Source organism: Oryctolagus cuniculus, chromosome 11 (genome assembly GCF_964237555.1).
Source record: "Oryctolagus cuniculus chromosome 11, mOryCun1.1, whole genome shotgun sequence".
Classification (NCBI taxonomy): Eukaryota; Metazoa; Chordata; class Mammalia; order Lagomorpha; family Leporidae; genus Oryctolagus; species Oryctolagus cuniculus.
In genome coordinates, this window is record NC_091442.1 from 98,877,540 (window position 1) to 98,903,794 (window position 26,255).

Below are 26,255 nucleotides of genomic sequence, written 5' to 3' on the forward strand. Positions count from 1 at the left end.
ATACTATTATTTTAATTTTTAAACTACTAATGAGATCTCTTTTTTCAAAGTCAAGCAGCATAATTTAGAATTTCCAGGTCATTTTGCAATTTTAAGTAGAAAAGCAACGTGAGACGATGACGTAGCAGCTACATACAGAAGGAACTGGAAGCATGACATGAAGCAAAGTTAACAGTTTACAATTCTCCCTTACTTTTTGACACTGCCCTCAAAAAAGAGAAATCGGAAAAGGCCATCTACTTACCTGGTCCTCCAAGAAGTTGTTCAAGGTGAAAGAGTAAAGCAAAGCCCTTCTCATAGGGAACCGAGGAATACGCTACATCAGGGTCCACATCTGTCAGATCAACCACGAGCTTGGTGAAAGGATGTGTCTCCCCAAAAGTCTTTATCTGCAAGACATGGAGTAAGACGGAAGCCCATCTGTGAAGGCTGCTACACTGTACTGCCATGCAGTGGTGTACCTTTCGGGAAATCCAGAACTCACACGAACGCGGAGACTGGAAATAGTAGGCTATGTTGGCATAAACTTGCGAAAATCTACTAAGAGAATGGCCATTTATGTCATGTTCCCTGATACTTCTTGTCTAATAACAGGCTTTATTCTTATAAAAATGACTAGGAAAATGATTCAATGCCTAGTCAGCAAATTTGGCTTTCAGGAAGCACTTAAAAAATGACAAAGACACAGGGCGGGCATTTGGCCTGATGATTAAGATGCCAGTTGGCACATCTGTGTCCCATTTCGGAGCACCTGGCACAAGACCCGGCCCTGGCTCCTGGCTTCAGTTTCCTCTAACGTGCACCCTGGGAGCAGCAGTGATGACTCAAGTGGGTGGGCTCCTGCCACCCATGTGAAAGACCTGTAGTAAGTTCCCAATTCCTGGTTTCAGCCTTGGCCCAGCCCCAGCCATTGCAGGCATCTGGCAAGTGGGTTGGTGGATGGGAGCTCGCTCTCTGCCTCTCAAATGAATAAATATAATGTTTTATTACTCTGTTTGAGGAAAGCAACCTTGAAGTCAAATGCTGATACTGCCAACAAATTTCCACTGAGTACATCTGCAATATTCATCCAACTTATGTGATGTTAGAAAAATGATTTGCTGCTTGTTTAGGGTTCATTGTTTCTATAATCTCTCTGAACTTTCTCTTGAAGAGATCAGAGTATGCCACCCCAAAATAGCCATTATTGCTTGAAGATTACTTTGGGTTAAAGGCAATTGAAACTCCACAAGTGGAGGAAGAGTTGCACCAGTGTAAAAGGAAGGTGTGGATTGTCCTTCAAAGCTGGTGCCCCCTTTACAGGGAGAGAAGCTTCTCCTGGCCTCTTTGAAGACAGATGACCACCAGCAGTACCAGCACGCAGAGACAGACCTCGATAAAATACTCCTGCCTCCCATTATGCACTCACATAGTTCCATGCTCACTGTTCAGTCAACTGAGGTCCTTACCCAAAAGTGCACTATAAAGATCTACTGGACTTTTTCTAGAATCATCTCAAAGTTAATTTTCTTGCAAGGTTAACAAAAGAGACTTGTGTTATGCTGACTAGGTAAATGCTCCTTTTGTTTGATTTTTTTTTTTTTTTTTTGGAAACTGGCCCATTTTTTTCTTGATTCCTACACAACTATTCTGGCTGGTTAGTCCAAATGAAGGCCTCCTTTAAAGACCAATTAACAATCCCAAACCCCTTCCTTCACTTTCCAAGGGTGAACGTCTGAGGCTGACCTTCAATCCTAAACAACTTGTTCCCTGTGACTTGCAATCTATGTAAGTATTAATGAATTTATGTGCTTAAAAAATTTTTAAGATGACATAAACATACTAGAGAAAATTCAAACACATCACCAGCTATATCACAATGGTAGAGATCCAGGGGCCAGCGCTGTGGCACAGCGGGTTAATGCCCTGGCCTGAAGCGCCGGCATCCCGTGTGGGTGCTGATTCTGGTCCTGGCTGTTTCACTTCCAATCCAGCTCTCTGCTGTGGCTTGGGAAAGCAGCAGAAGATAGCCCAAGTCCTCAGGCCCCTGCACTTGCGTGGGAGACGCGGAGGAGGCTCCTGGCTTCGGATTGGCGCAGTTCTGGCCGTTATGGCCAATTGGGGAGTGAACCATCGGATGGAGGACCTCTCTCTCTGCCTCTCCTCTCTCTGTGTAACTCTGATTCTCAAGTAAAAAAAAAAAAAAATCTTAAAAAAAAAAAAAAAAAAACAATGGTAGAGATCCAGTGAGACCCCACAGCTTCCAATACAGGCTAGGTCATGAGGACCACTGCATCAGCTGAGTAGTACAGCTGCATCAGCGTCATTTCCTACGCCTGTAAAATGATTTCTGTGTTGCTATCTCAGAAAAGACAGTTCACAAAAATTCAATGTTTGGAACCCTATGGATGAATGCTTTTTTTTTTTTTTTTTTTTTTTTTTTGACAGGCAGAGTGGACAGTGAGAGAGAGAGAGACAGAGAGAAAGGTCTTCCTTTGCCATTGGTTCACCCTCCAATGGCCGCCGCGGCCAGTGCACCGCGCTGATCCAATGGCAGGAGCCAAGAGCCAGGTGCTTTTCCTGGTCTCCCATGGGGTGCAGGGCCCAAGCACCTGGGCCATCCTCCACTGCACTCCCTGGCCACAGCAGAGAGCTGGCCTGGAAGAGGGGCGACCGGGACAGAATCCGGCGCCCCGACTGGGACTAGAACCCGCTGTGCCGGCGCCGCAAGGCAGAGGATTAGCCTAGTGAGCCGCGGCGCCGGCCCATGGATGAATGCTCGTAAGAGTCCAATCGGTTACCGTATTTTGTAGTTCTCCCCATCCTCCCAGAGCGTGAAAATGTCTGAACTTTTCACCAAACAATCGTCCACAAATGTGGCGTTCCAGGTATACGGTATGTCCTTCATTCAACCTGGAAAAAAAAATCAAATTAAAAAAAAAAACAAGATCGCTGACACAGCAGAGAGAACAGTTGCTTTCGTCACTAAGATCTGAGTATTTTCCTTTGGCTTCTCCACACAGTGAAGCAGTCAGAGTCTCAGCTGACGGCCTGGGTGGCTTCCAGGCAATCCCGACCAACAGAGGCAGCGTGGGAAAGAAGCCCGGCTCTGGGGCTCTGGGTTCACACCTGTCAGTGTGCTAACACGTGCCAGGAACTGAGCACACGCACAAAGTGCACTCATAGAGCAGTTTTCCAGAATGTTTTTTTTAATCACTTTCTACCAGAGACAGCAGCATCAAAAACCCAAGATAAACACATGAAACAATTCAGAGTGATGGGAGGCAGGGAAAGAAATCTGTAAAGAACTACTAAGAAAAAATAATTTAAAAAAATATTACCAAAAGTGGTCCCAAGTTTTGTTGGTCACTAGGTTTCCTGTCCAACTATGAGATATTTCGTGTGCAATAACCTAAAGGAACCCATGTAAATGATTAGTAGTCAAATTAATTACCTTAACTTAAATCATTTAAGCACTCGTATTCTTTCAACTCCACATTATTATTCAGTTTAAAAAAAAAAAGTTGGCTGAGATATTCAGGAAGTTATTCAAAGATGAAAAATGTCATAGTTAAAATAATTAGAAACAATTATTTAGAAAATATTAAATTGATTTACCAGTCCATTAAAAATATTTCATAAACATATGAAGAAATCAAGCCATAAAATTTTTATAAATTTGGTACACATAATTATAAATGTTTTGCAATTAGAACTCCCAAATAATTTTTATGATCATATCTTCAATACAATATCACAATACATTTTTTTCTTTTTTAAAAAAAATGCTTTGGGGACCAGCACTGTGGTGCAGCGGGTTAAAGCCCCGGCCTGCAATACTGGCATCCAATATGGGTGCTGGTTCGAGTCCCAGCTGCTCGACTTCTGGTCCAGCTCTCTGCTATGTGAAAGCAGCAAAGGATGGTCCAAGTACTTGGGCCCCTGTACCCATGTGGGAGACCCGGAAGAAGTTCCTGGCTCCTGGCTTCGGCCTGGCCCAGATCCAGTCATTGTGGCCATTTGGGGAGTGAACCAGTGGATGGAAGACCTCTCTCTCTGTCTCTATCTCTCTCTGTAACTCTGCCTTTCAAATAAATAAGATAAACCTTTAAAAAAATTTTTTTTATTTATTTGAGAAGCAGAGAGAGATCCCATTGGTTCAATCCCAGATGACCACTGTGGCTGGGGCTGAGCAAAACTAGGAGCCAGGACCTCAGTTCAGGCTTCCCACATGGGTGGCCAGAACTCAATTACTTGAGCCATCACTGCTGCCTTCCCAGGATCTATATTAGCAGGAAGCTGGAATCAAGAGCTGGAGCTGGGAAATGAACCTTAGGATTCTGATTTGGGATGTGGACATCTTAGGCTAAACCCCTGCCTACACAAGGCATATTTTTAACATCAATTTTTGAGGGAAAGAACATAACAAGAACTTTTAACTTACATTGGAGAGTGATTTGTCACCTGCCTAAAGAAAAAAAAAAGAAAGAAAGAAAATTGACTTAGGATTTGATTACATCTAGTATACAGGCAATAATCCACTATAATTTTACTATGGCACTTCAAACAGCTCAAAAGGGATGTGCATTGTAAAAAACAAAACAAAAAATGCAGGACTGAAAAAATATCATCATTCTTCCTTGCCCTAAAATCCTAGGATATTCTTCCATTGCAAGAGAGCCAGTATACTTGTCTATAATTAACTTCCAGGAAACATTTCTCCTCTTTCCATCTTTTATATCTGTTCTTTACCTATTACTGTCTTTCTGTCCCTATTTCTCTTGATACACTTAAGAAAAGTTGAAGATGTTTGGTGCGCCTTGTGGTGTATCTCGTTTTCTTTATTTACTGTTAACCCATTGCTCGCTTGGTTCTAAGAAGGATTTAGAGTAGCTTACAAGGCACATAAAATATAGCAAAATACTGAGGGCTTACTCCTCTCCTATGGGTGGTACACTGAGGGTTTTTTTTAATCAGTACCTAAGTGACAAGTGTAAATGGTGTAGTTTTTGGCCTGGATACATTATTCTTCAATGGGTGGCTGTTACACAGCTACCCCAACCCCAGACACCCCAAAATCCCTTGAGCATTAATAGTCTCTTTTTTCAAATGTCAAAATTATTTTCTTTTGAAAAATAAGTTGGTGATAACCACAATAAGCAATAAAATTAGAAACAAGGGTTATATGAACAAGACAAAAATTTTTATGTATATTATTACAAGTCCGAGATTCTTCCCAAGCTAGTCTTATTTCTGAGAAGACCTCAACTTGGAATGAAGTAGTCACACTCACCAGAAGAGTTGGGGTGACAAACGTAAGGCAGGGGTTCTCCATGCCACCGTAAGGGAATGATGGGGGCAGGACCAGCAGGTCATACTGCCCCCACACATAGGGGCCTCCCAGATCTTCTGCGATTTTAAGCATCGATTCAGTCTGAAAAATGAATGCATAGATATTTGCATGTCTCATTACCATAATATCTTAAAAGCATATATTGCTTTTAAATTAAAATGATAAAAAACGTATGGACCAAAAATCCACATGAAACAAAACATCTATTTTTTCACCCTGTCACTTGAGTCCATCACATTTCACATTCAAAATTTTAACTCTATTGTCTACTGTGATTATTAAAAAAGGATCACTATAGAACCAACCTCAGAAAATTCGAAAGCAGACTTTTCCACCTGCTCTTTCTCAGACCACACCAAAGTTCTTGGGCCGATTTGCCTGAAAAATTAAAAAGATTAATAGAAAAGAAATTTAAGCAAATTACTCATCTGGGTTCTAGGAAAGATTTATTTTACTTTATTTTATTTTACTTTTAAAGCATTCTTTTTTTTAAAGATTTTATTTACTTGAGAGACAGAGTCATCACAGTGAGAGACAGAGACAGAGACAGAGACAGAAGTAGAGACGGAGGCCTTCCATCCACTGGTTCACTCCCCAGTTGGCTGCAATGGCCAGAGCTGCACTGATCCAAAGCCAGGAGCCAAGAGTTTCTTCCGGGTCTCCCATGCAGGTACAGGGGCTCAAGCACTTGGGTCATCTTCCTCTCCCCTCCCAGGCCATAGCAGAGAGCTAGACCAGAAGAGGAGCAGCCAGGATTAGAATCGGTGCCCATATAGGATGCCAGCACTACATGGAAAGGATTAACCTACTGCGCCACAGCGCCAGCCCCTCTAGGAAGGATTAAGACTTGTACACAAACCCTTATAGTGGGAGTGGATTTTCTGTAGGCATATGCAGAAGGGATGAGGGTAAGTGGCCTGAGAGACAAAGGCACCAGTGTATGTGCAGCCACAGACATGAGCTCCCTAAGCAGGCAGTCAGGGTCCAAGGAAAACACGGCATGAAGGACTTCCACAGTTAGCTTAGGGCTCTGGGGATCCAGTTTCCTCCTGCAGTCTCACAACTGTAGAAACCCAGTTGCAGCTCATAAGAGATTTTTCCAGATCAGAATACTTGTCTAAGAAGCAGCAAACGGAAAAGGAAGGATACAAAATGGATGTTCCTTGAGGACATTTTTGCAAGTGAAGTAACAGTCACAAAAAGAAACTATTTATGATTCTGCTTATATGAGGCATCTAAATAGTCAAATGCATAGGAAGAGAAAGCAAAAAGGCTAAAGGAGAGAGGAAAAGAGGAGTTGTTACTTAATGGTAAAAGAATTCAATGAAAAAGTTCTGGAGATCTGTTTTACCACCATCTGAATAGACTTAGCACCACTGAACTGCATATTAAAAATGACTGGGTAGTAAATTTTACATTTTTTACCACAATTATAAAAGATAGGTCCGGTGTTTGGCTCAGAGGTTAAGGCGTCGCTTGGGATACTTGCATCTCATGTTGGAGTGCCTAGATTCAATTTGAGACCAGACTCCATTAGCTTCCTGTTAATGCACACCCTGGGAGGCAGCAGGTACCAGCTCAAGAAGCTGGGTCCCCACCACCCATGTGGGAGACCTACACTGAATTCTGGACTGGCTGTTGAGGGCACCTGGGAAATGAACCACTGGACAGAAGCCCGCGCTCTCTCTCTCTCTCTGCCTTTCAAATTAATAAAACAAATAAATACAATTCAAAACTTTAAAAGGTGATGAACAAGAAACAGGAAATAGAACTATATACTACAGTACTATGTATAGTACTAAAACACAAAAAGTATCTTTTTCACCTAAATTTCATTTAAAAATTTTTATCTAACACTAACCTCCAAACAGAAACTTCTCACTTGTTACCATGTAGTGGTCTCTAATTTTAATGTGCATACAAACGATCTGGGAAGTTGGTTAAAATATAAACTTTGATTCAGTATGTCTGGGGTAGGGCCCAGGAATGTTTTTCTGACCAACTTCCAGGTGATGCCAAAGCTACTGGTCTGCAGACCACACTGTGGGCAGCAACGGGAACGAGTGTCATCCCACAGAAGTTTAATGAGAACTACAAATGTACACATCTCTTATCTAATTCAAAATTGTTGGGGCCGGCATTATGGCAGTGAGTTAAGCTGCTGGTTGTGTTGTAGGCATCCCATATGAGTGATGGGTTTGAGTCCCAGCTGCTCCACTTCCAATCCAGTTCCCTGCTAATGTGCCTGGGAAAGCAGTGGAAGATGGCCCAAGTGTCTGGGCCCCTGCTACCCATGTGGGAGACCCAGATGGAATTCTAGTCTCCTGGCCTTGCCTTGGCTCAGCCTTGACCAATGCAGCCATTTGAGGAGTGAACCAGTAGATGAAAGGTCAATCTCTCTCTGTAACTCTGCCTTTCAAATAAATAAAATAAGTCTTAAAAAAAAAAAAAAAAAAAAAAGAACAGTCTAGTAGCCACATTTAAAAGAAACAGATTGAGTCAGTTTTTCTAACAGGTATTTAACCCAAGTTAGGCAAAATATTAGCATTTCAACATGTCATCAATATAAGAAATCATTAATAAAACACTCAAGATTGGTAACAGTGTCTTTAGTGCATCTCAGTTTGAATGAGCTGCCTTTCAGAAGCTCAGTAGCCTTGTGCGGCAGGTTAGTGCCAGTGGTAGCTGTACACACAGGCAGGTCTACACTGAAGGAGCTCCCGAGTCAGAGGGCTGAGGTGTGGGTCCCGGCTCCAACACTGTCTAGCGCTGTAACTGAGTTACTTACCAAAACTCACTGAGGTCAGTTTCCTCAATGGTAGAATAAGAACGGATAATTATATCTACTCCACAGAGTTCTGAGGATGCGAAGAGAGAATGTACGGGAGTTGGCACGTAAGGAGAGCTGTGACTGTCCGCTGCTGTGACGATTTTTGTAATTATTTAGCCTGGGCCTTTACATATGTAAGGTCTGTTAATCCTCACACGAATGATGCCTTTGAAGTGCACATTACTATTTCTTTTTTCCAGAGGAACAAAATGAGACTCCCAGAGGCTGCGGGTGGCCCGTGGATGGAGTCAGTAACTGCTGGAGCACGAATGTGAAACTGCGCCTGCCTCACTTCTTCCATGCCTGTTTTTCTAGCAATCTAAAGAAAGTAATTATGACTGACATTCTTAATTTTCAGTTTGGAAACCAGAACAAACAAAAAATTAAGAAGGAAGGCTACTCTAGTAATTGACAAAACGTCAACAAAGCATCTCACATTTCTGTAATACTTATCAGCTTCCAAGTGTTTTACCACCTGTTGTCTCATATAATCATGCTAGGAGGTAGGAAAGGCAGACAGCAGCCCTTCAAAGACGAGGGGAGGGAGACTACGGGAGGTGACATGCCCAAGTCTGCATAGAATCTAGCTCAGAGCATGTTCATTCTACAATACCTGGAAAATCTAAGAAGTAACTGATAACCATTTTTCAATGTAAAATGAATTTACTGCCTACATTTTAAAATCAAGTATGAATTTTTCCAGAGCTGGCAGCTTAGTATCTTGAGAAATTCCCAAATGATCTGCCAGTTAATCCCGACAGAGGTTCAAGATGCTTGAGGTTGGCTCTTTCCGCAAACTCAAGGTGTGCTCAAAAACTCACCTGCTTTCTAAAGCTCCGACAACTAAAGCAATCAGGTAGCAGGGTATCGGGACCTAAGGGGGCAAACACACAGACACCACACACTTACATTAGTGTTTAAAATGGATACAAGGCGCAACAATTCACCCTTAAAATTACCAAGTAAATTCGCTTTAAAATTTCCAACTATCAGTACCAATATTTTCTTTTTGTACCTCTCAGATAGTTCTCATTTTTAAGGAGCTGAAGAATTCAAAACTGTGATGCAGAATATTTCACAACATCTGTTTCCCGTTTTTACCATGAGGAAGAAAAGCTTCCGGCATAGGGGAAGCACGACTGTACATAGAATTAGAAGGTATGTTTTCAGCATTTCTCCAGCAGGAAATCACAAGAAGACAATTGTGTTTCTCCCTTATATTTTCTGTTTCTGTTCTCCTGAGTTTTAAAAAAATCGAACTTTTTTTTTTTTGTCTTTAACCTACACTGGTTTCATCTAGAGACATACAAAATAAGCCAGCATTAGGAGGACGCCAAAGTAGTGGGAGTATGGAACCACAGACACCGAGGTGGGAACAAAACGGTGTACTGTGAGGTCAGCTTAAAAAACCTCATAAACACACACACAGGCATGCACGTACAGTCTATTCATTAAAAGTCACAGACACAAGTCCAGCTACTAGCTACACAGGACCTGTAATTTACGGGACTACCACATGGTATTTTTCTGGTCTAAGATAGCTTTCTCATGTGTAAATACCCTCAGCAGCCATAAGCCCACCCTGTAGTACCAGGGTAGGTGAAAGTTAGAAACTGTAAAAAAAACGGGGAGCCTGCTACTAACCGGAATGAGGGAAAATGGAATCAGGCACACTCTCTGCTTAGCCACCTGCTTCTTCAATACGGCACTGCTGGTTAGTGGAACAAGATTCTCTAAAAATACACACACACACACACACACACACACACACACACATGAAATGAAGAAAAGAAAAGAAGCCAAAAGCTGCTTTCTAAATTCTAACCTACCTCAAAAGTAATTTTGCTCCCTGGATAGGGAAAAGCTAGTGGTAGTACTCCACTAACTACAAATAAAAATCTAGACCCTACGAGCTTACCTTTTGGCTGAATCGGTATATTTTCCTGCTTGGGTCTTCGGGGTCAGGTGCTTCTCCATCACGAATGGCACTCATAAGTGCCACCAGTTCTTTAGGGACAGACACCTAATTGAGAAGAAAAGTCATTTCTATTTAGAACTGAAAGGTTCTATGCACCTCAAATTATGTATGTAAAAGAACCGTTACGCCCTTCTTAACTGCCTACAGAATGAACAGATCAACTCAAAAGCTGTGTCCATGTCATCTTTGTAAATAGAATTAGCAATAGGTAAAACTGGCTTCCTTAAAAATGAACATGAAATATTCATCCGTGCATAACAGCGGAGTTTTGAAATAAACTGGATTTAGATCCCAGCTCTGCCCCTACTAACTGCAGACAAAGGACAACAGTCTCCCTGAGGCTTGGCTTTCCCACCAGACAAGAGTAAAACGACACAGATTTGCTGCAAGGAATAAATAATGTGAAGTGAGGGGCCCAGCACCATACTGGGCAATGGCAGCCAGCACCCTTGCTCCCCCCACACACACTCAAAACAAATGCAAAGGGACAGAAAATGCAGTTTCAAACATTTTTATATTTAAAACCTGCAACTGGACCCAACAAACAAAAACTTCAAGGGTAAATGTGAGAAACTGAAACTTAGTGCCCAAAAACAATAAAATAATTTTCCCTGAAAATCTGCATGGAAAGATCCTTATGGGGTGAGCCATATAGTACTTACGTGTATATCCTAGCTCTGTGATCCTGGAAGTTTTATTTTGAATAACAGCTAGCGTAAAGGACTGGCCCCTAGGTAGTAATGATCTAGCAAGCACCCACCCCAGGGCGTGCTGGGATTCGTGAGTATTCTTGCACGGCTCAGGACTCAAACACCATTAGGGACGCAGGCGCAGAAGGAGGAACGTTTCAATCAGTGCTGTAACAATCAGAAGCCTAGTGCTCAAGAGCAGGCAGGAGGTGATTTAGTTTCACCTCCTCCCTCCCCAGAGGCAGTGATGATGTATACAGGAGACCACTGAAGATGTGAGGCTGTACGCGTTGACCAAGGTCACACAGCCATTGGGTGGATAAGAACAGCACAGAAGCCTGGACTCTTTGCTTCCAAGTATAACACTCCACAGCACTACACTGGTGGTTTGGTTATAGGATGATGGCGGAGATCAAGAGGGTCAGTTCGTGTCTACAGCTTCGTCTTCATTCTATTTGCTTGGTCTAAGCAGACTGAGCCTCTGGGATGGTGTTTGTTTATTAATTATCATCCAGTTTCCCCCCTAATTATCAGCACCTACTTCAGGATTAAGTTGGAAGTGTATACATATGGAAAAGTCTGCAATATATGCCATTAGGACATCTACATAAATGTATATAGGCCTACAGAGGGCATTTACAGGAACTTGTAAATGCCAATTTTTCAAAGTTAAAAAAAGGGAAATGGTTCCTGAAGTCTTGGTTTTAGTTCCAGAATTCTTTTAAAAAGCAGAATGATACATATTTTCTTTTTTAACACTTGAGTTGTTTAAAACTGCCTTTAAAGCAGAGATTCAGAATGAGGTCTACAGCCTCATTTTTATATATCAAAAGCAGAATTCCATTGAGTTAAAATATTCCTAGCGGGGCCGGCGCCATGGCTCACTTGGTTAATCCTCTGCCTGCGGCACTGGCATCCCATGTGAGTGCCGGGTTCTAGTCCCGGTTGCTCCTCTTCCAGTCCAGCTCTCTGCTGTGGCCCAGAAAGGCAGTGGAAGATGGCCCAAGTGCTTGGTCTCCATGTGGGAGACCAGAGGAGGCACCTGGCTCCTGGCTTCAGATCAGCGCAGCACTGGCCGTGGCAGCCATTTGGGAGGTGAACCAACGGAAGGAAGACCTTTCTCTCTGACTGTCTCTCTCTCTCACTGTCTAACTCTGTCAAATTAAAAAAAATAAAAAATAAAAAAAATATTTCTAGCTCTAAAGATTCGGTTGTCACATTTTGTTTGTTTGTTTGTTTAAATATTTATCTATTTTTTTGAAAGGCAGAGTTACAAGGAGAAAGAGAGAGAGAGGTCTTCCATCTGCTAGTTCACTCCCCAATTGGCCACAATGGATGGAGCTAGGCTGATCCAAAGCCAGAACCCAGGAGCTTCTTCCAGGTCTCCCATGTGGGTGCAGCAGCCCAAGGACTTGGGCCATCTTCTACTGCTATCCCAGGCCATAGCAGAGAGCTGGATTGGAAGTGGAACAGCCGGGACTCGAACCAGCACCCATATGGGATGCCAGCACTGCAGGTGATGACTTTACCCACTAAGCCACAGCACCAGCCCCCAGTCGTCGTCTTTATTTACCACTGACACCACGCTGATGTAATCGGATCATTCACTTCAGTCAATAACGTGTAGCCTTTACCTCTGCGGTGTAGGTGAGTTTCACAGAAGGGGTGTCCTGGCAAGGAAGAATCGCTCTGCAGTGGATGGCCTGGGAGGGGAGGAAGAAAAACAACAGCTGTTTCCCTTTCTTAGAAATCAGTTATTCAGATATCATGAAAACTGAAGCACTGCTCTTTTCACATATTCGTTTTATAAATAAAAACAGGCCTTTTGGGATCTTTTAAAGTAGCAAAAATGGATTTGTAGATTTAAAAAAATCAATTTCCCATTTTAGTCTATAGGCAACCCTCCCATTTCAGTGGAAGCTTGAAGCACAGAGTCCAGCCGTGTGATCCTGCTCGATGCTCTGAACACCAGCAGTGCCCAGCAGGCGGCTCTCAGGAGGCCTGAGGTTAAAAGCGCTGCTCGTGACAGGAGTGCGGGCACCACAGCACACCACACCATCCTGGACAGGCACTAGGAACACGGGCCGCTGAGCCCTACAATAAAGCAACTTGCTTGCTTTCTCTTATTGTTTTAACATCAAATCCCATTTTTGCTTTTTCCTGGTGGGTTACTGATCTAATGGGGGTGCCAGCATTCTAATGAACTCAGCTTGAGAAATGTTGCTAACATCTGGACATTTCAATCTTGCAGCAAATTTTGAGGCAAAAACAGGAAGAAAAGAAAAAGAGAAGGAAGAGTTTCGCTCAACACCGTCTAGACATATTAATTCACATAATGTGCAAAGTATTTCTGTTTCCACAGTAACCTATCATTAACACTGGTAGCCATCAAGAAAACCTAGAGGGATGGGCATCTGGTCTAGCAGTTAAGATGTCCACATCACATACTGGAGTGCTTGGCTTTGAGCCTGAGCTCCACTCTCAACTCCAATTTTCTGCTAACGGGCACCCTGGGAGGCAGCAGGGGATGGCCCCATAGGTAGGACTCTGACACCCACCTGGGAAACAGACTGAGTTCTCAACTCCTGGCTTCAGCCTGGCTCAGCCACAGCCACTGTGGGCACCTGGGGGCTGAGCCAGTAGATGGGAGCTCATCTCTCTCTTTCCATAAAATAAAATAATATAAGACCATTATGACCAGAGCACCTCTGATTTTATACTCTAGCCTTTATAAGTAAGTCTGTTTACTGCTGGTAAACAAATGAAACTCAGGTTCTTTGAGAGCTTAAAGGAAACCTGATACTATCACCCCTCTCTGAAGCTCTTATAAATCATAGGTTTATTTTATTCCAACTCAAAGTTCCTTAAATCTCCCAAACTCCAGCTCCTTCACTTCAGTTTTAGAAAATTTTCTAAGGATACAGGCTTCAAAATGACCCAAGCTGGATTAGGTAGGACTAAAAGAATCACTTGATTCTCTCTCACAAAACAGTTTCAAGACCAGGCCTGTACGGCTCCTTTAGTGTTCAATAGTGGGGTGGCATTTCAACTGTTGTTGACAATAGGAAACGCACATTTCAAGTTTACATCCTTGGGACTCACAAATCTTATATTTCTTGCTAACTTTAGCTTATTGACATTCTATATGAAATACTGACTGGAAAGCAGACATTTCTTTTCTTTTTTCTTTTTTTTTTTTTTTTTTGACAGGCAGAGTGGATAGTGAGAGAGAGAAACAGAGAGAAAGGTCTTCCTTTTGCCGTTGGTTCACCCTCCAATGGCCGTCACGGTTGGTGTGGTCGCACACTGCACTAATCTGAAGGCAGGAGCCAGGTGCTTCTCCTGGTCTCCCATGGGGTGCAGGGCCCAAGCACTTGGGCCATCCTCCACTGCACTCCCAGGCCACAGCAGATAGCTGGCCTGGAAGAAGGGCAACCGGGACAGAATCCGGTGCCCTGACTGGGACTAGAACCCAGTGTGCCAGCGCCACTAGGTGGAGGATTAGCCTATTGAGCTGCGGCGCCAGCCGAAAGCAGACATTTCTAAGAGCCAGAGGGGCAACTTTGTAAATGACTGCCCCAGAACACTGGCTCTCTTCCAGATCACTCAACTGAAGCTTCTGGGATTAAAAAGATATTTCAAGCGGCCAGAGAAAACAAACATGTCTAAAGCATGTGCCAATGTGGCTTCATTTGTGATCCACTTGCAACCGAACTGGAGTCCTACATGACATCTATCACACAGGAGTGAATGTCAGGATGACTGAATACGCAGAGTACATATTTCAATGGAGAGACAGTAAATGTTTAATAATGTGAGTCCCTTTCATCATGAGTAACTTGATTATTAGCAGAATTAGGTCTTTTTTCTTTCAGAAAACAGTTTGACACTTTTATAATCTTAGTGACAGATTGTCTCTGATTATGGCTTTTTATCCTTAATTATATATATATATATATATATACATATACATACATACATATTAGTAAATGTGTAATAAAAATCTAGAAAGGCTCCATTCTAAACCCAATAGTAGTTACTTCTGAGTAATAATGTCCAGAGTTGTTTAGGAACCTGATCTTATACTTTCCACTTCTTTAGCATGTTTCATAACCAGTACCTTACTTTTGTTTTATTAATCTTTTCCTTTCATTTTATGATCATACACCTAGCGCCCACTCTATGGCATGTTCTAGGTTCTAGGAATATAAAAAAAAAACCTAGATAATATAATTTAGATAAACACATTTCCAATTAAAAGATTATTTTTCAAAATAACACACAAATGTGTTAATAGCAAGAGATACAAATGAAACTATGCAACTTTTGTAGTATAAAGTAAACACTATATAAAATAAGATCCACACATTCATAAGACCGCTATCCATCTTGTTTGATGAAACTGCACGTGCTGGGAACTTTCTGTCCAATAAATCACCCTGGAATGCTTTTTACCTGGCACTGACTGAAGAGATACGGGTGCTCCTTCCCAGAGGTTTGTTCAGGAGTGAGCCACTGAAGAGCAGAAGAGTTTGGAGATGTCTCAAAAGAAATTTCTATCACAACTTCTTGATTTCTGTATGAGATAAAAAAAATCTATTAGAGTATAATTCTTCCTGATTAAAATTTATAATACATATAGTGAATAATATAAACTCATAATACATGGAGTCTTCAAAAAGTTCATGGGAAATGAGTATTATGAAAAAACTATGCATGGATTCCCAAAATTTTGGCACCAAAATAAATTAACATTTAATTTTGTTTTTCAATGAACTTCATTTTTAAATAGATTTATTTTATCTGTTTGAAAGGCAGAGTAACAGGGAGGGAGAGACAGAGCTCTTTCATCGCTGACTGACTCCCCAGATGGCCTGGTAGTCCTGGCTGGGCCAGGCTGAACTGCATCCTGGTCTCCCGTGTGGGTGGCAGGGGCCCAAATACTTAGGCCATCTTCTGCTGCCTTTTCAGGCACATGAGCAGGGAGCTGGATCAGAAGTGGAGCAGCCGGGACTGGAACTGGCACCCTAATATGGGATGCCAGTGTTGCAGGAGGCAGCTTAACTTGCTGTGCCACAACGCCAGCCATTCCCAAGAACTTTTTGAAGTACGCTTGTGTGTACGGTAAATGACAGAAAGAATACTGCATGCGATCTCATTATGGACTGAGAGTAAGTTGTAGTGCCAAACCCTTGGATAAGTTTGCCTGTTGGCTTTCCTGTGGCAGTGCCTGCCTGTGTGGTTTTTTTCACTCTACCATGCTAACTGCTAATGAAGACGTAAGGAGCTAACATTAGCTGAGTATCTCCCAGTGTGTCACACACTTCGTGTCACCATTTGGTCTTTTATGACAGTTGGAAAGTGAAAAAATAATTTTGGAACTTCAGCTACCACCATGGTAGGTGCAGATGCATGCATAGAGCAGTGCTAGTCTGTAAACTTGCTGGTCCACAACAGCTAAGTCAAGAGATGGAGAGTACTCAGAACCTTCGAGAGGATTTGTTACGTCTGCTGAACTTAGTGATAAACACATGTGTGCTTGATTTTGTCTCTTCTCTCTAGTCCTTCATGTAGATTGTATTTTACTGAAGTTTATCAATCTCCTACAGAGTGGAGCCCACAAAAACGACCTCTTCCTTGCAGATCCTTTCAGAAGCACCAACGAGGAGGAAACAGCAAGAGCTCTGGGCACCAATCGCCCTGCCTGTGTCTGATCCAGACTGTAACACCTGCTGGAGCTGTGAACCTGGGCAAAGTATTTACCCTCCCTATGACACAGTTTTTTCATCTGTAGAATGGGGTTATGCCTGGGGGGTTTCTTTCTGCTTTTTAAAGGGGCGAAGAAGGCGTGAAAACATGGCTGCTGAAAGGTGAGGGGTCACCCTTGTTCCAGACCAACGGTTTTCACTCCTCTGCCCCCCACCCAGGTATAATCAAGAGAAGGCAGACACTCCCAATATGGCAATTCTGCCTGGTTCTTCCTTGAGTAAATTATTTTATTTCTGCTATTTCCTTTCCTAATTGATAAAGTACAGATCATACTGCATAGGATTACTATAAAGATCATACGGAAATGCATCTAAAGCATGTATCCAAAAGCAGTACATAGCAACAGCACAGTCATTATTGTTACTGACATTATTACTGTTGTTCCACTAACAAAAGGAGCTGGGCTCTGGGGCAAGACTGAGGAACATGCAGCTTGCGAAAGCTCCCCAGGTTCTCTCCAAATACTTCCTGATGATGTCTCTCTAGGCATTGGTAAAATGATGAGGATTAAAGAAGTAACAGTTACCCAAAGTCCTAGTCTTGAGTATTTCAGACAATGAATCTCCTTGGTATCTTAAGAATAGATAATTTTTGCTATAAGCTTCAATTTGAACAGATCAGTAGGAGTGGTATACCAACAGCTACATATCCACAAATGAAACAAGGGAAAGGAGAACTGTCCAAATTACTTAAAATTATTTCTCGTTATTCAGGTATGAAAGAGAAAGAAGATAACATTCATACTTGCTCAGAGCAATAGGAAGAGAGATTTCCATCGGTGATCCTTTGTAACTTTGTCTTTCTCCAAGAGCATATTTGACTTCTTGCCCATTAATCACCACTTTTTCTATGGTGAGGTCCTTGGTATCCAAAGTCTAAAATTAAATTAATATTTTAAATAATAAGAAATAGTTTTCACATCATAAAAAAAACTAGTATTAGATAAGGGCTAACTGCAATAATTACAGAGTAAAACAAGCTGCTTATGGAGAATAAACTATAGAGGAAATTCTAGGAATTAAAAGAGTTGAAAGTGAATCTAGGTTTCATACTTCCAGGCTTAAACTTCCTGAAAATTTCTAGGTTTTAAGATTTGTATTACATATATATATATATAAAAATATATATAAAATACATACATATATATGTATTTCATTTTACTGAATGCATGTATTTTATATATATGTTATATATGTAATGTAATTCTGGCACAATCACACAAATTTGGGGCTTTAAGTAAAAGTCAAATCTAAATCAAAATGTCTTCAATTCTGTCTACTTAATTTCTCTCATATGAAGAACTACACCTATAACTCTGATTCCTCAATGTATCTTATCATTTCTTCCTGGAACTCAGAGTCCAGTCCCATAGTGTACTTCCAAATACAGTATACTCACTTGAGTATAGTATACTCCTAAAGTGTTGTTTCAAATCTCCCAAAATTAAACCAAATCTGGCATTTCTCAGGCACATAAGCAGACTGTACTCATACATCATTGTTGTACATCTAGAAAGCCCAACCTCATACAGCAACTCTGAACAAACGACCCTGCAGACTACACCTACTTGCCATGGCCAGCAAAGGCTAATGTTTTGGGGAGGAAGGGGTGGGGGAACCAAGTGTCTGAGTATTTCCTGAGTACTAGAAACCATACCCTTTCATTACCTCTCAACTAATCATGCTGCAGAATGTTCAACCTTTCTACGCTACAAAACTGCTTCTAAACAACCGAAACAACAAGCCTCACATATTATTTCTGGAACTTCTTGATGACCCATCTACCCACTCCTTCCTTTCTCCTTTTCTTAAATTCCAAAGACAACTGTGGTTGCTACTCCCACTTCCTCACCATTTACTCTATCCTTCCCCCTCCTCAATATGGTCTCTGGCTCCATTGCTAGAGAAGCGCAGTCCCTCTGGTCAACTAGGTCTTTTCTGTCCAACAACTTTGGCCTCTGACTATGGACCACGCCATTGGGTTGAACCCCCTTCCTTGGCTTCTCTGCCTTTACGTATAAACATTCTCCTACTTGCCTAATGCTTTTTCCTTCCCTTCTTTCAAACATGGATGTAGCCCAATGATCTAGCATTGGTTCTTTTTCTTATCATATTCTTCACTCCCTAGTTCTCCCGCCACATCTTCAGATAGTTTCACCATGCAAACGACTGCCAGTCTACAGCTGTATCACCACCCCTCCCCCAGTATGCCAGCCAAACAGCTTTACTTGCTCACTCAACATTTTCATGGGAAGTATCAATTCATATTCAACAGGCTTATAAAAATGAAGCCATCATTATGCCCTAAGCCAGTTCTTTCCTGTTTCCTTGACTCTGTTCATAAAACTCAAGGTAAGTAAGGTTTCATACAAATAATACACAGTGATCTCACGTAGCCAGTCAGAAAGTTGTATTTTTTCCCTTCAAACTGTTTTCATATTTACCTTTCTTTCCTTCTACCTCCTTCCTAGGTAAGGCCAGGGCCTATCAGGACTCCCTCCTACCTCATCTCCCTGTCTTTGGCATCTGCCTTCCTTTTCCTGAATCTGACCTGGAAAAGCATGGGGGGCTGGAATGCCAAGAAACACTCATTTCCCAACAGCTTCTCTTATATTCGCTAACCATGGGTGATAAGCTCAAGAAAAGAGTCACAAAGGTAATCATTAAGTTTCATTCCTACCTCTCTAGATTCAATTTTTGCTTGGGATGAAATTTCTATCCTGGTCTAATTTTCTTTTTCTTATTTTCAGGGAAGCCCAATGTGTTATGAGCATCATCTGTTTCCCTCCTAATGGGCGATCATTTCTTCCAGGTTATTTTCTTTTTGGGGTACCTCAACCATTACTGTTTCTCTAAATTAGAACTGGCTTATCTTCCAGCACTTGTCTATCCAGAATATAGGGGAAGTATCTTACTAAGACTAATAGAGTGAATGGGCATTTAGCCTAGGACCTGAGTTAAATTCCTGCCTCTGGCTCCCAACTCCAGCTTCCTGCTTATGCAGACCCTGGGAAACAGCGGAGGCTCAAGTCACCACTGAGTTCCTGCTGCCCACATGGGAGGTCCGAGACTGCGTTTTGGCTCCTGGCTCCAGTTGAGTCCAGCCCTGGCTATTGCACGAATTTGGGGAATAAATCAGAGGATGAAAAGAAGTGCCTCTGCCTCTCGAATAATTAAAAAATTTTGAAAACCAGATATTTGGCCAGCACCGCAGCTCACTAGGCTAATCCTCCACCTGAGGCACTGGCACCCTGGGTTCTAGTCCTGGTTGGGGCTCCGGATTCTGTCCCGGTTGCTCCTCTTCCAGGCCAGCTCTCTGCTGTGGCCCGGGAGTGCAGTGGAGGATGGCCCAAGTGCTTGGGCCCTGCACCCACATAGGAGACCAAGAGGAAGTGCCTGGCTCCTGGCTTCGGATCGGCGCAGTGTGCCGGCCGTAGCGCGCCATTTAGGGGGTGAACCAACGGAAGGAAGACCTTTCTGTTTCTCTCTCTCACTGTTTATATCTCTGTCAAAAAAAACAGATATTCTAATACCCATTTCTGAATATCTAATTTAAGAACTTGATTTGAATGAATATCTATTTTTTAACAACTCGTATAGTCCTTATAACCTTAAAGATGAACTAATTAGGTCCAGGGGGACACATTCCATTTTCTGTATTACCTAAATTATTTTTTTAAGTTATTTATTTGAAAGGCAGAGTTACAGAGAGGCAGAAGCAGAGAAAGTCTTCTACCAGCTGGTTCACTCCCCAGATGGCCACAATGGCCAGAGCTGTGCCAATCCAAAGCCAGGAGCTTCCAGGTCTCCCACATGGGTGCAGGGGCCCAAGCACTTGGCCATCTTCTACTGCTTTCCCAGGCCATAGCAGGGAGCTGGATTGGAAGTGGAGCAGCCAGGACTTGAACCAGTGCCCATATGGGATACTGGCACTGCAGGCAGTGGCTTTACCTGCTATGCCACAGCGTTGGTCCCCTAAACTCTCATATCTGTTCAAAATCAGGAGTCAGTTATTGTTATAATTATATTTTGTGAAAGCCTTTTCATGTTTTAGCAGTATGCTCTACCCTTGCCTATAGTGCTTACTGTATTACATTATGATTTTTAAAGATTTCTTTTTTTCTTTACTTGAAAGGAAGAATGACGGAAAGAGATCTTTCCTCTGCTGGTTCACCCTCCAAATGGCTGCAATAGCCAGGTCTGGGCCAGGTCAAAGCGAACAGCCCAGAACTCTGGAGTGGTGGCTCACTTCCTGCCACCTGCCGCCCAGGTGGAAGAACTGGAGTGAGTTCCCGCCTGGCTCCCAGGTTCAGCTTGCCAAGTCCTGGCCAGCCGTGGGCCGGGGAGTAAAGCAGAGAATAGTCAGCCTCTCTCCCTCTTAACCAACTAAAATTAGTGTCAGTTAATGCGAGAAAACAAGTTCTAGGAAACAGAAAATGCAACATGTAAGCAGTATATCTGAAGTGCCAAGCAGCAACTATTATCCTCCAATCACTTAAGAAACTCCCTTTCGAATTTCACTATTAAATGCTAATTCAACAAGTGGTCAAGAACTGTAATCAGAAAGAGAAGCAAAGGGAACTGGATACCTGTCAAGTTGGAATTAGTACTTCTCAACATTTACTGAGCACCGACTATATGCAAGGCCAAGATACCCATATGCAAGGGGAAATGTGCACTATGAAAATACTGCATGAATCTCAAAAATGTCTGGTGTACTAAAATAAATTTATTTTTTAAAAAAGATTTTATATATTTATTTGAAAGGCAGAGTAAGAGAGGGAGACAGAGATCTTCTATCTGCTGGTTTACTCTCCAAATGGCTACAAGAGCCAGGGCTGGGCTAGCCAGCAGTCTGGACCTCCATCTGGGTTTCCTGTGTGGGTGACAGGGCCCCAGGTACTCCTGCTGTCCCACTGCTCTCCCAGGAGCACTAACAGGGAGCTGGATTGAAAGCAGAGCAACTGGTCCTCTGCTATGGGATGCTGGCATTGCAGATGGTGGATTAACCTGCTGTGCCACAAGACTAGCCCCAAATTTACCTTTAAGTCTATTTTACCATTAGCTTTTAAAAATAAATTATTTATATGAAAGGCAGAGAGAGAGAGAGAGTGCCCATTTGCTAGTTCACTAACTCTCCAAATGCATGCAACAGCTCCAGCTGTGGGCCCACAGCCAGGACCCAGGTCTCCCTTGTGGGTGGCAGGAACTTGAATCATTTGAGCTATCACTGTTCCCTTCCAGTGTCTGTATTAGCAGGAAGCTGGAGTGGAGCTGAGTACTGATGCAGGCATACCAATATGGGATGTGGCTGGCCCAATTGGTCTTAACCACCAGGCCAAATACCTGCCCCTCCACTAATTTTTTGAAATACTCTCAAATCAGGGCCAGCGCCGTGGCACAGTAGGTTAATCCTCCACCTGCAGCACTGGCATCCCATATGGGTACCGGTTCTAGTCCCGGCTGCTCCTCTTCCAATCCAGCTCTTTGCTCTGGCCTGGGAAAGCAGTAGAAGATGGCCCAAGTGCTTGGCCCCTGTACCCACATGGGAGACTGGGAAGAAGCACCTGGCTCCTGGCTTCGGATCTGCGCAGCTCTGGTTGCTGTGGCCATCTGGGGAGTGAACCAATGGAAGGAAGACCTTTCTGTCTGTCTCTCCCTCTCACTGTCTGTAACTCTACCTCTCAAATAAATAAATAAAATCTCTTAAAAAAAATACTCTCAAATCATTTTTTTAAAAAAGCCCTACTTATGATAGGATATTATTGATGATATAATTTACTATTTCCTCTTTGATCAATGTTCCCCAAAAAGGGTTGCAATTTTAAATGGCTGGCCAATCATCATGAGACATATATAACTAATTCCCTTTTTGCAGAGACTGCTGGGAAGTCCCATGTCAACCTTGTGGCCTATTTCTTTTTATGTGTATTGGGTTTTATACCATGTTTTCCTATCCTTTTTCTTTCTCCGATGCTTTAATTACTTATAATTTTATAATGTATATGTTACAAAGTAGAGAATTTTTTAAAAACTTTATGTTTCATTACTGTCTCTACATTTTCTACTTGTTATCTGTAGAGGGCTATGAAGAAAAAAAAACAAACATGAGTTAGACAGTGAGAGAGAAAGGTCTTCCTTCTGTTGGTTCACCCCCCAAATGACAGCTACGGCCGGCGCACTACACTGATGCACAGCCAGGAGCCAGGTACTTCCTCCTGGTCTCCCATGCAGGTGCAGAGCCCAAGCACTTGGGCCATCCTCCACTGCTTTCCTGAGCCACAGCAGAGAGCTGGACTGGAAGACGAACAACTGGGACAGAACCGGCGCCCCAAACAGGACTAGAACCCGGAGTGCCGGCACCACAGGCAGAGGATTAGCCTAGTGAGCAGTGGCGCCGGCCAAGATTATGGTTTAAAACCCAAACCAAAACCAGCACCTGGATTTGATCCACAGCTCAGCCATTTACTTGGGGAAGACACAGGCTTTGTAGTGACAGGAAGCTGTGTTCAGTCCCTGGCTTCTGCCTCTTTCCAATACATGATCTCAGCCATGATGCTGAAGCCTGTTTGAGCCACCAACTCAGAGAATATCCACCCCATCCTACCACCCAAAATTAAAAATTTCACTCCAAGAAACAAATGCTTGAAAATTGCCACAAATTTTGTATACCAAGCATCAATGTAAATTAGTCAAAACTTGAAGATAATTTTATAAAGCTGGGAATTAGTTCTAATAGCATCAAGTTCTTCAGCAACAAGAACACTGAGAATGGAGTAGAAAAAATATGACGTCTCCTCACCCAGCACTGGCCCTGGCCCTTCTGTGGGTGGTGATGAGGGACATGCCATCTCACCTTGGAGATCCAGTTAGCACGACTCTCAAGGTAGCCCATACAAGTATTAAATCCATCCACTAACCAAACCTCTGAGAGCTTTCTACATGCTAGGTGCTATACTAGAAACGTGAGACATAATGAGATAGGAAACAGTCCCTACCTCCAGGAGAGGGGGAAACAAGCTAACTTCAGAAATAAGTCAATACATAAAACAGATCCTAGTCTTGGGTTATTGTCATGAATAAGCAAATGATAAACAGATGTCACTTTGTACTACAAATAGCCCTCCTTGTATAAAATCTAGCATTTTAAAAATTCCAGGCTCTACTTTACTAAACAGACATGCCAACCAGAAAACATAAAAGCTTTACTTTTCTGAAAACCACAGGCAGGTGTTCAGACTGGGACAATCTTTTCCACAACTAAGCATCCTGGCGACTCTCGCTTAGTCGGGAGGCAGAGGTAAAGCTTTTCTTTTTAAAAACCAGATCAGAGCAGACGGTTATAGTAAGCAGTGATCAACTATCAAGGGCCACTTTCTTTCAATAACAGGAGAGACGGCAATGAAACAGGACTTGACTTTGGCGCAGCCCAGGTAAAGCTGCCCTGACTTAATAAAAGATAGCACAGTACTTGAAGAAGACCAAAGTGCAACCTACAAGGAAGCAGTTCCTTTCTTGCTTATAACACTTATCATGTCTTTTTTACAGTACTCTTGGTGGTTACTTATTATACATATATACCCGGAGGAGTCGACCTGTTGTTCAAATCCATGAGTCTAGCAAAATGTTAAAGGACAAAGAGTAAGAAAGAAAGGGACTTCATTAATTCACATCAGCGACCTCAAAACACAGACCTTCTATACAAACAGGAAAAAGAGGGACAGAAGCTACCAATGCTACACTAGTAATTTCACCCAATTATTTGGCCTCACTAATTTCTGTCCTCAAGCTTACAGCATGCCCGATCTGATTGCTTTACCAGCTAGAACCACTGTGCAAAATAAACTCTATCACCCTGTCCTGGTGAGAAGCTGGCCTTTCCGTGCTCCTCTTATGTCTAAAATGCTCTTCCAGGACATTCTCTGGCTGGAAGGCACAATCCACATGCCCCCAGACAGTCTGAGTAGGAACGCGGAACACAGGCTATGCAGTACAGACAGAAACCACTGAACAGCGTTCCATGAACTTAAGTCTGTCTTTACACAAATGCTTAGACAGCTCAGAGAGGTGCATATTTCCTAAGCAGTGTGGTTATGACTTGCTCGCTGGAAGCAACTACTGATAAACCGTATTTGAGCCATCCTTAGAAAGCTGGAATGTCCCACCCATCAAGTTAAGGGCAGAGCTAAGAATCAAGCGGAGGAGGGACCCCGAAGACAAAGGTTGCTCCTAGAGTTAGAAAGCAGAGGTTGGATGTTTCGGGGCAGGGCAGAGAGAAGAGGTCTGACGGTGCTGCAAATCCAGAGAGGCTTCAGTTCAGTGGCAGGGAGATGGAGGAAAGGAGGCTAGCGGCGGGATCCTGCGGACCTGCGGGCGGACACGGAGGTGCCGGGGACCGAGGCGTGGGATCAGGCACCCTCCGGCTGCGGGATCCGAGACTTGGATCCGACTGTGGGCCGCCAAGCGCAAGCGAGAAGGCTGGGGCTTGAGGAGGGGGTTCTGGGCGGAAGGCCGGGGCAAAGGGGAGGCCACGCTGGGCGCCGGGAACTAGTTATAGCGGGAGGGACCAGACTGCAGAGATGAGATTGAGAGCTGGGCGCGGGGGTGCGGACCTCGCGCTGGGTGCTCCCAGGGACGCAGGAGGGTACCAGGGGGTGAGAGAACGCGTGCAGGGGCTGACGCTGAGAGATGATGAGTGGAGGCTGAAGATGAGGTGCAGAAGGCGGGCTGGGGGCTGCGAAGGGGCACCGGTCTGGGCAGAACTGGGGCGGAGTAAGCCGAGATCTTGGGTCCCGCGGGGCCTAGGAGTGGGTCGGGAGTTGGGTGGGCGGCCGGGGAGAAGTGGGCACTGGGCAGGCGCCCACCGTACCAGGCTGCGCAGGTTGTCCTCCTGAGACTGGACTGTGAGCGCTGCGATCCCAGTCAGCGCACGGCGGGTGAAGTCGACGCTGCAGCGCAGGTGCAGGTGCGTGGTCCGGCAGACGGAGGCCGGAGAGGCCAAAGAACAGGTATCCACGATCTCGGGCATGGCTCTGGGGGTTCCGCCGCACACCGATCCGCACACCGACACTCAGCCGCCACACTTCGACTGAGAACTGAGAGGAGAGAGGGAGGGAGAAAAAGAAAAGGAGGGACTCGCGGCGCACGCCGGGAAAGGGAGTTTTCTGAAGCCAGAGGAGCGTGGAGGACGGTGAAGGCGGAACTACAATTCCCGTGGTGCAGCGCGACAAGGCGCGCGCTTGGCTGCCTGGGAGCGTGTGTGTTGGGGGTGGTCAGGGGACCGAGATGGTTCTAGGAGCCAGAGACGAAGGAAGAGGCGGAGGGAGGCGGGAGCAGTTAGAGGAGGGATGGTTCGAGGGAAATGGTGAGAAAGACAGCGGGGAGAGCAAATTGAACGCTTGCGTTTAACTTAGAGGAAGACTACGACGGTAACAAATCCTGTGGAAGTTAAGGAGCGGGCGGGATCAAAACATATAAAGGACCTGTCAGAAGGCCACTTCTCGTGCAGTTCCTCGTTAGTATAGTGGTGAGTATCCCCGCCTGTCACGCGGGAGACCGGGGTTCGATTCCCCGACGGGGAGGCACAATGAAGTTTTTTTTTTTCCCCCGACCCTTCCACTGGCTTAGTGGTGATTGATGCCGGCTAGCTGTGTTGACA

General features: G+C 43.7%; 1 protein-coding gene, 1 long non-coding RNA gene and 1 other non-coding gene across 4 annotated transcripts in view; 2 read left to right on the forward strand and 1 right to left on the reverse strand.

Moving 5' to 3' along the window:
- Window positions 1–25,729, reverse strand: part of LTA4H (leukotriene A4 hydrolase) — a 40,525-nt gene extending 14,796 nt beyond the window's left edge. For both annotated transcript variants that reach the window (XM_008256915.4, XM_002711212.5), the window contains exons 1-12: window positions 25,467–25,729; window positions 17,343–17,473; window positions 15,285–15,405; window positions 12,464–12,532; window positions 10,081–10,185; window positions 8,984–9,036; window positions 5,638–5,710; window positions 5,273–5,413; window positions 4,424–4,447; window positions 3,321–3,391; window positions 2,781–2,892; window positions 245–389 (exon numbers count right to left, since the gene is read on the reverse strand). In XM_008256915.4, the coding sequence (XP_008255137.1) occupies window positions 245–389; window positions 2,781–2,892; window positions 3,321–3,391; window positions 4,424–4,447; window positions 5,273–5,413; window positions 5,638–5,710; window positions 8,984–9,036; window positions 10,081–10,185; window positions 12,464–12,532; window positions 15,285–15,405; window positions 17,343–17,473; window positions 25,467–25,625 (1,204 nt within the window). In that variant the 5' untranslated portion in view covers window positions 25,626–25,729. The remainder of the gene's footprint in view (window positions 1–244; window positions 390–2,780; window positions 2,893–3,320; window positions 3,392–4,423; window positions 4,448–5,272; window positions 5,414–5,637; window positions 5,711–8,983; window positions 9,037–10,080; window positions 10,186–12,463; window positions 12,533–15,284; window positions 15,406–17,342; window positions 17,474–25,466) is intronic.
- A 123-nt stretch (window positions 25,730–25,852) lies between these two features.
- The window catches only part of LOC103348382 (uncharacterized), a 102,933-nt gene continuing 102,530 nt past the window's right edge, over window positions 25,853–26,255 (forward strand). Inside the window, exon 1 of the long non-coding RNA XR_007919539.2 lies at window positions 25,853–26,123. This is a non-coding gene — a long non-coding RNA (uncharacterized lncRNA). The remainder of the gene's footprint in view (window positions 26,124–26,255) is intronic.
- On the forward strand, window positions 26,107–26,178 carry TRNAD-GUC (transfer RNA aspartic acid (anticodon GUC)). The gene has a single exon. It is a non-coding gene; the product is annotated as a tRNA-Asp (tRNA).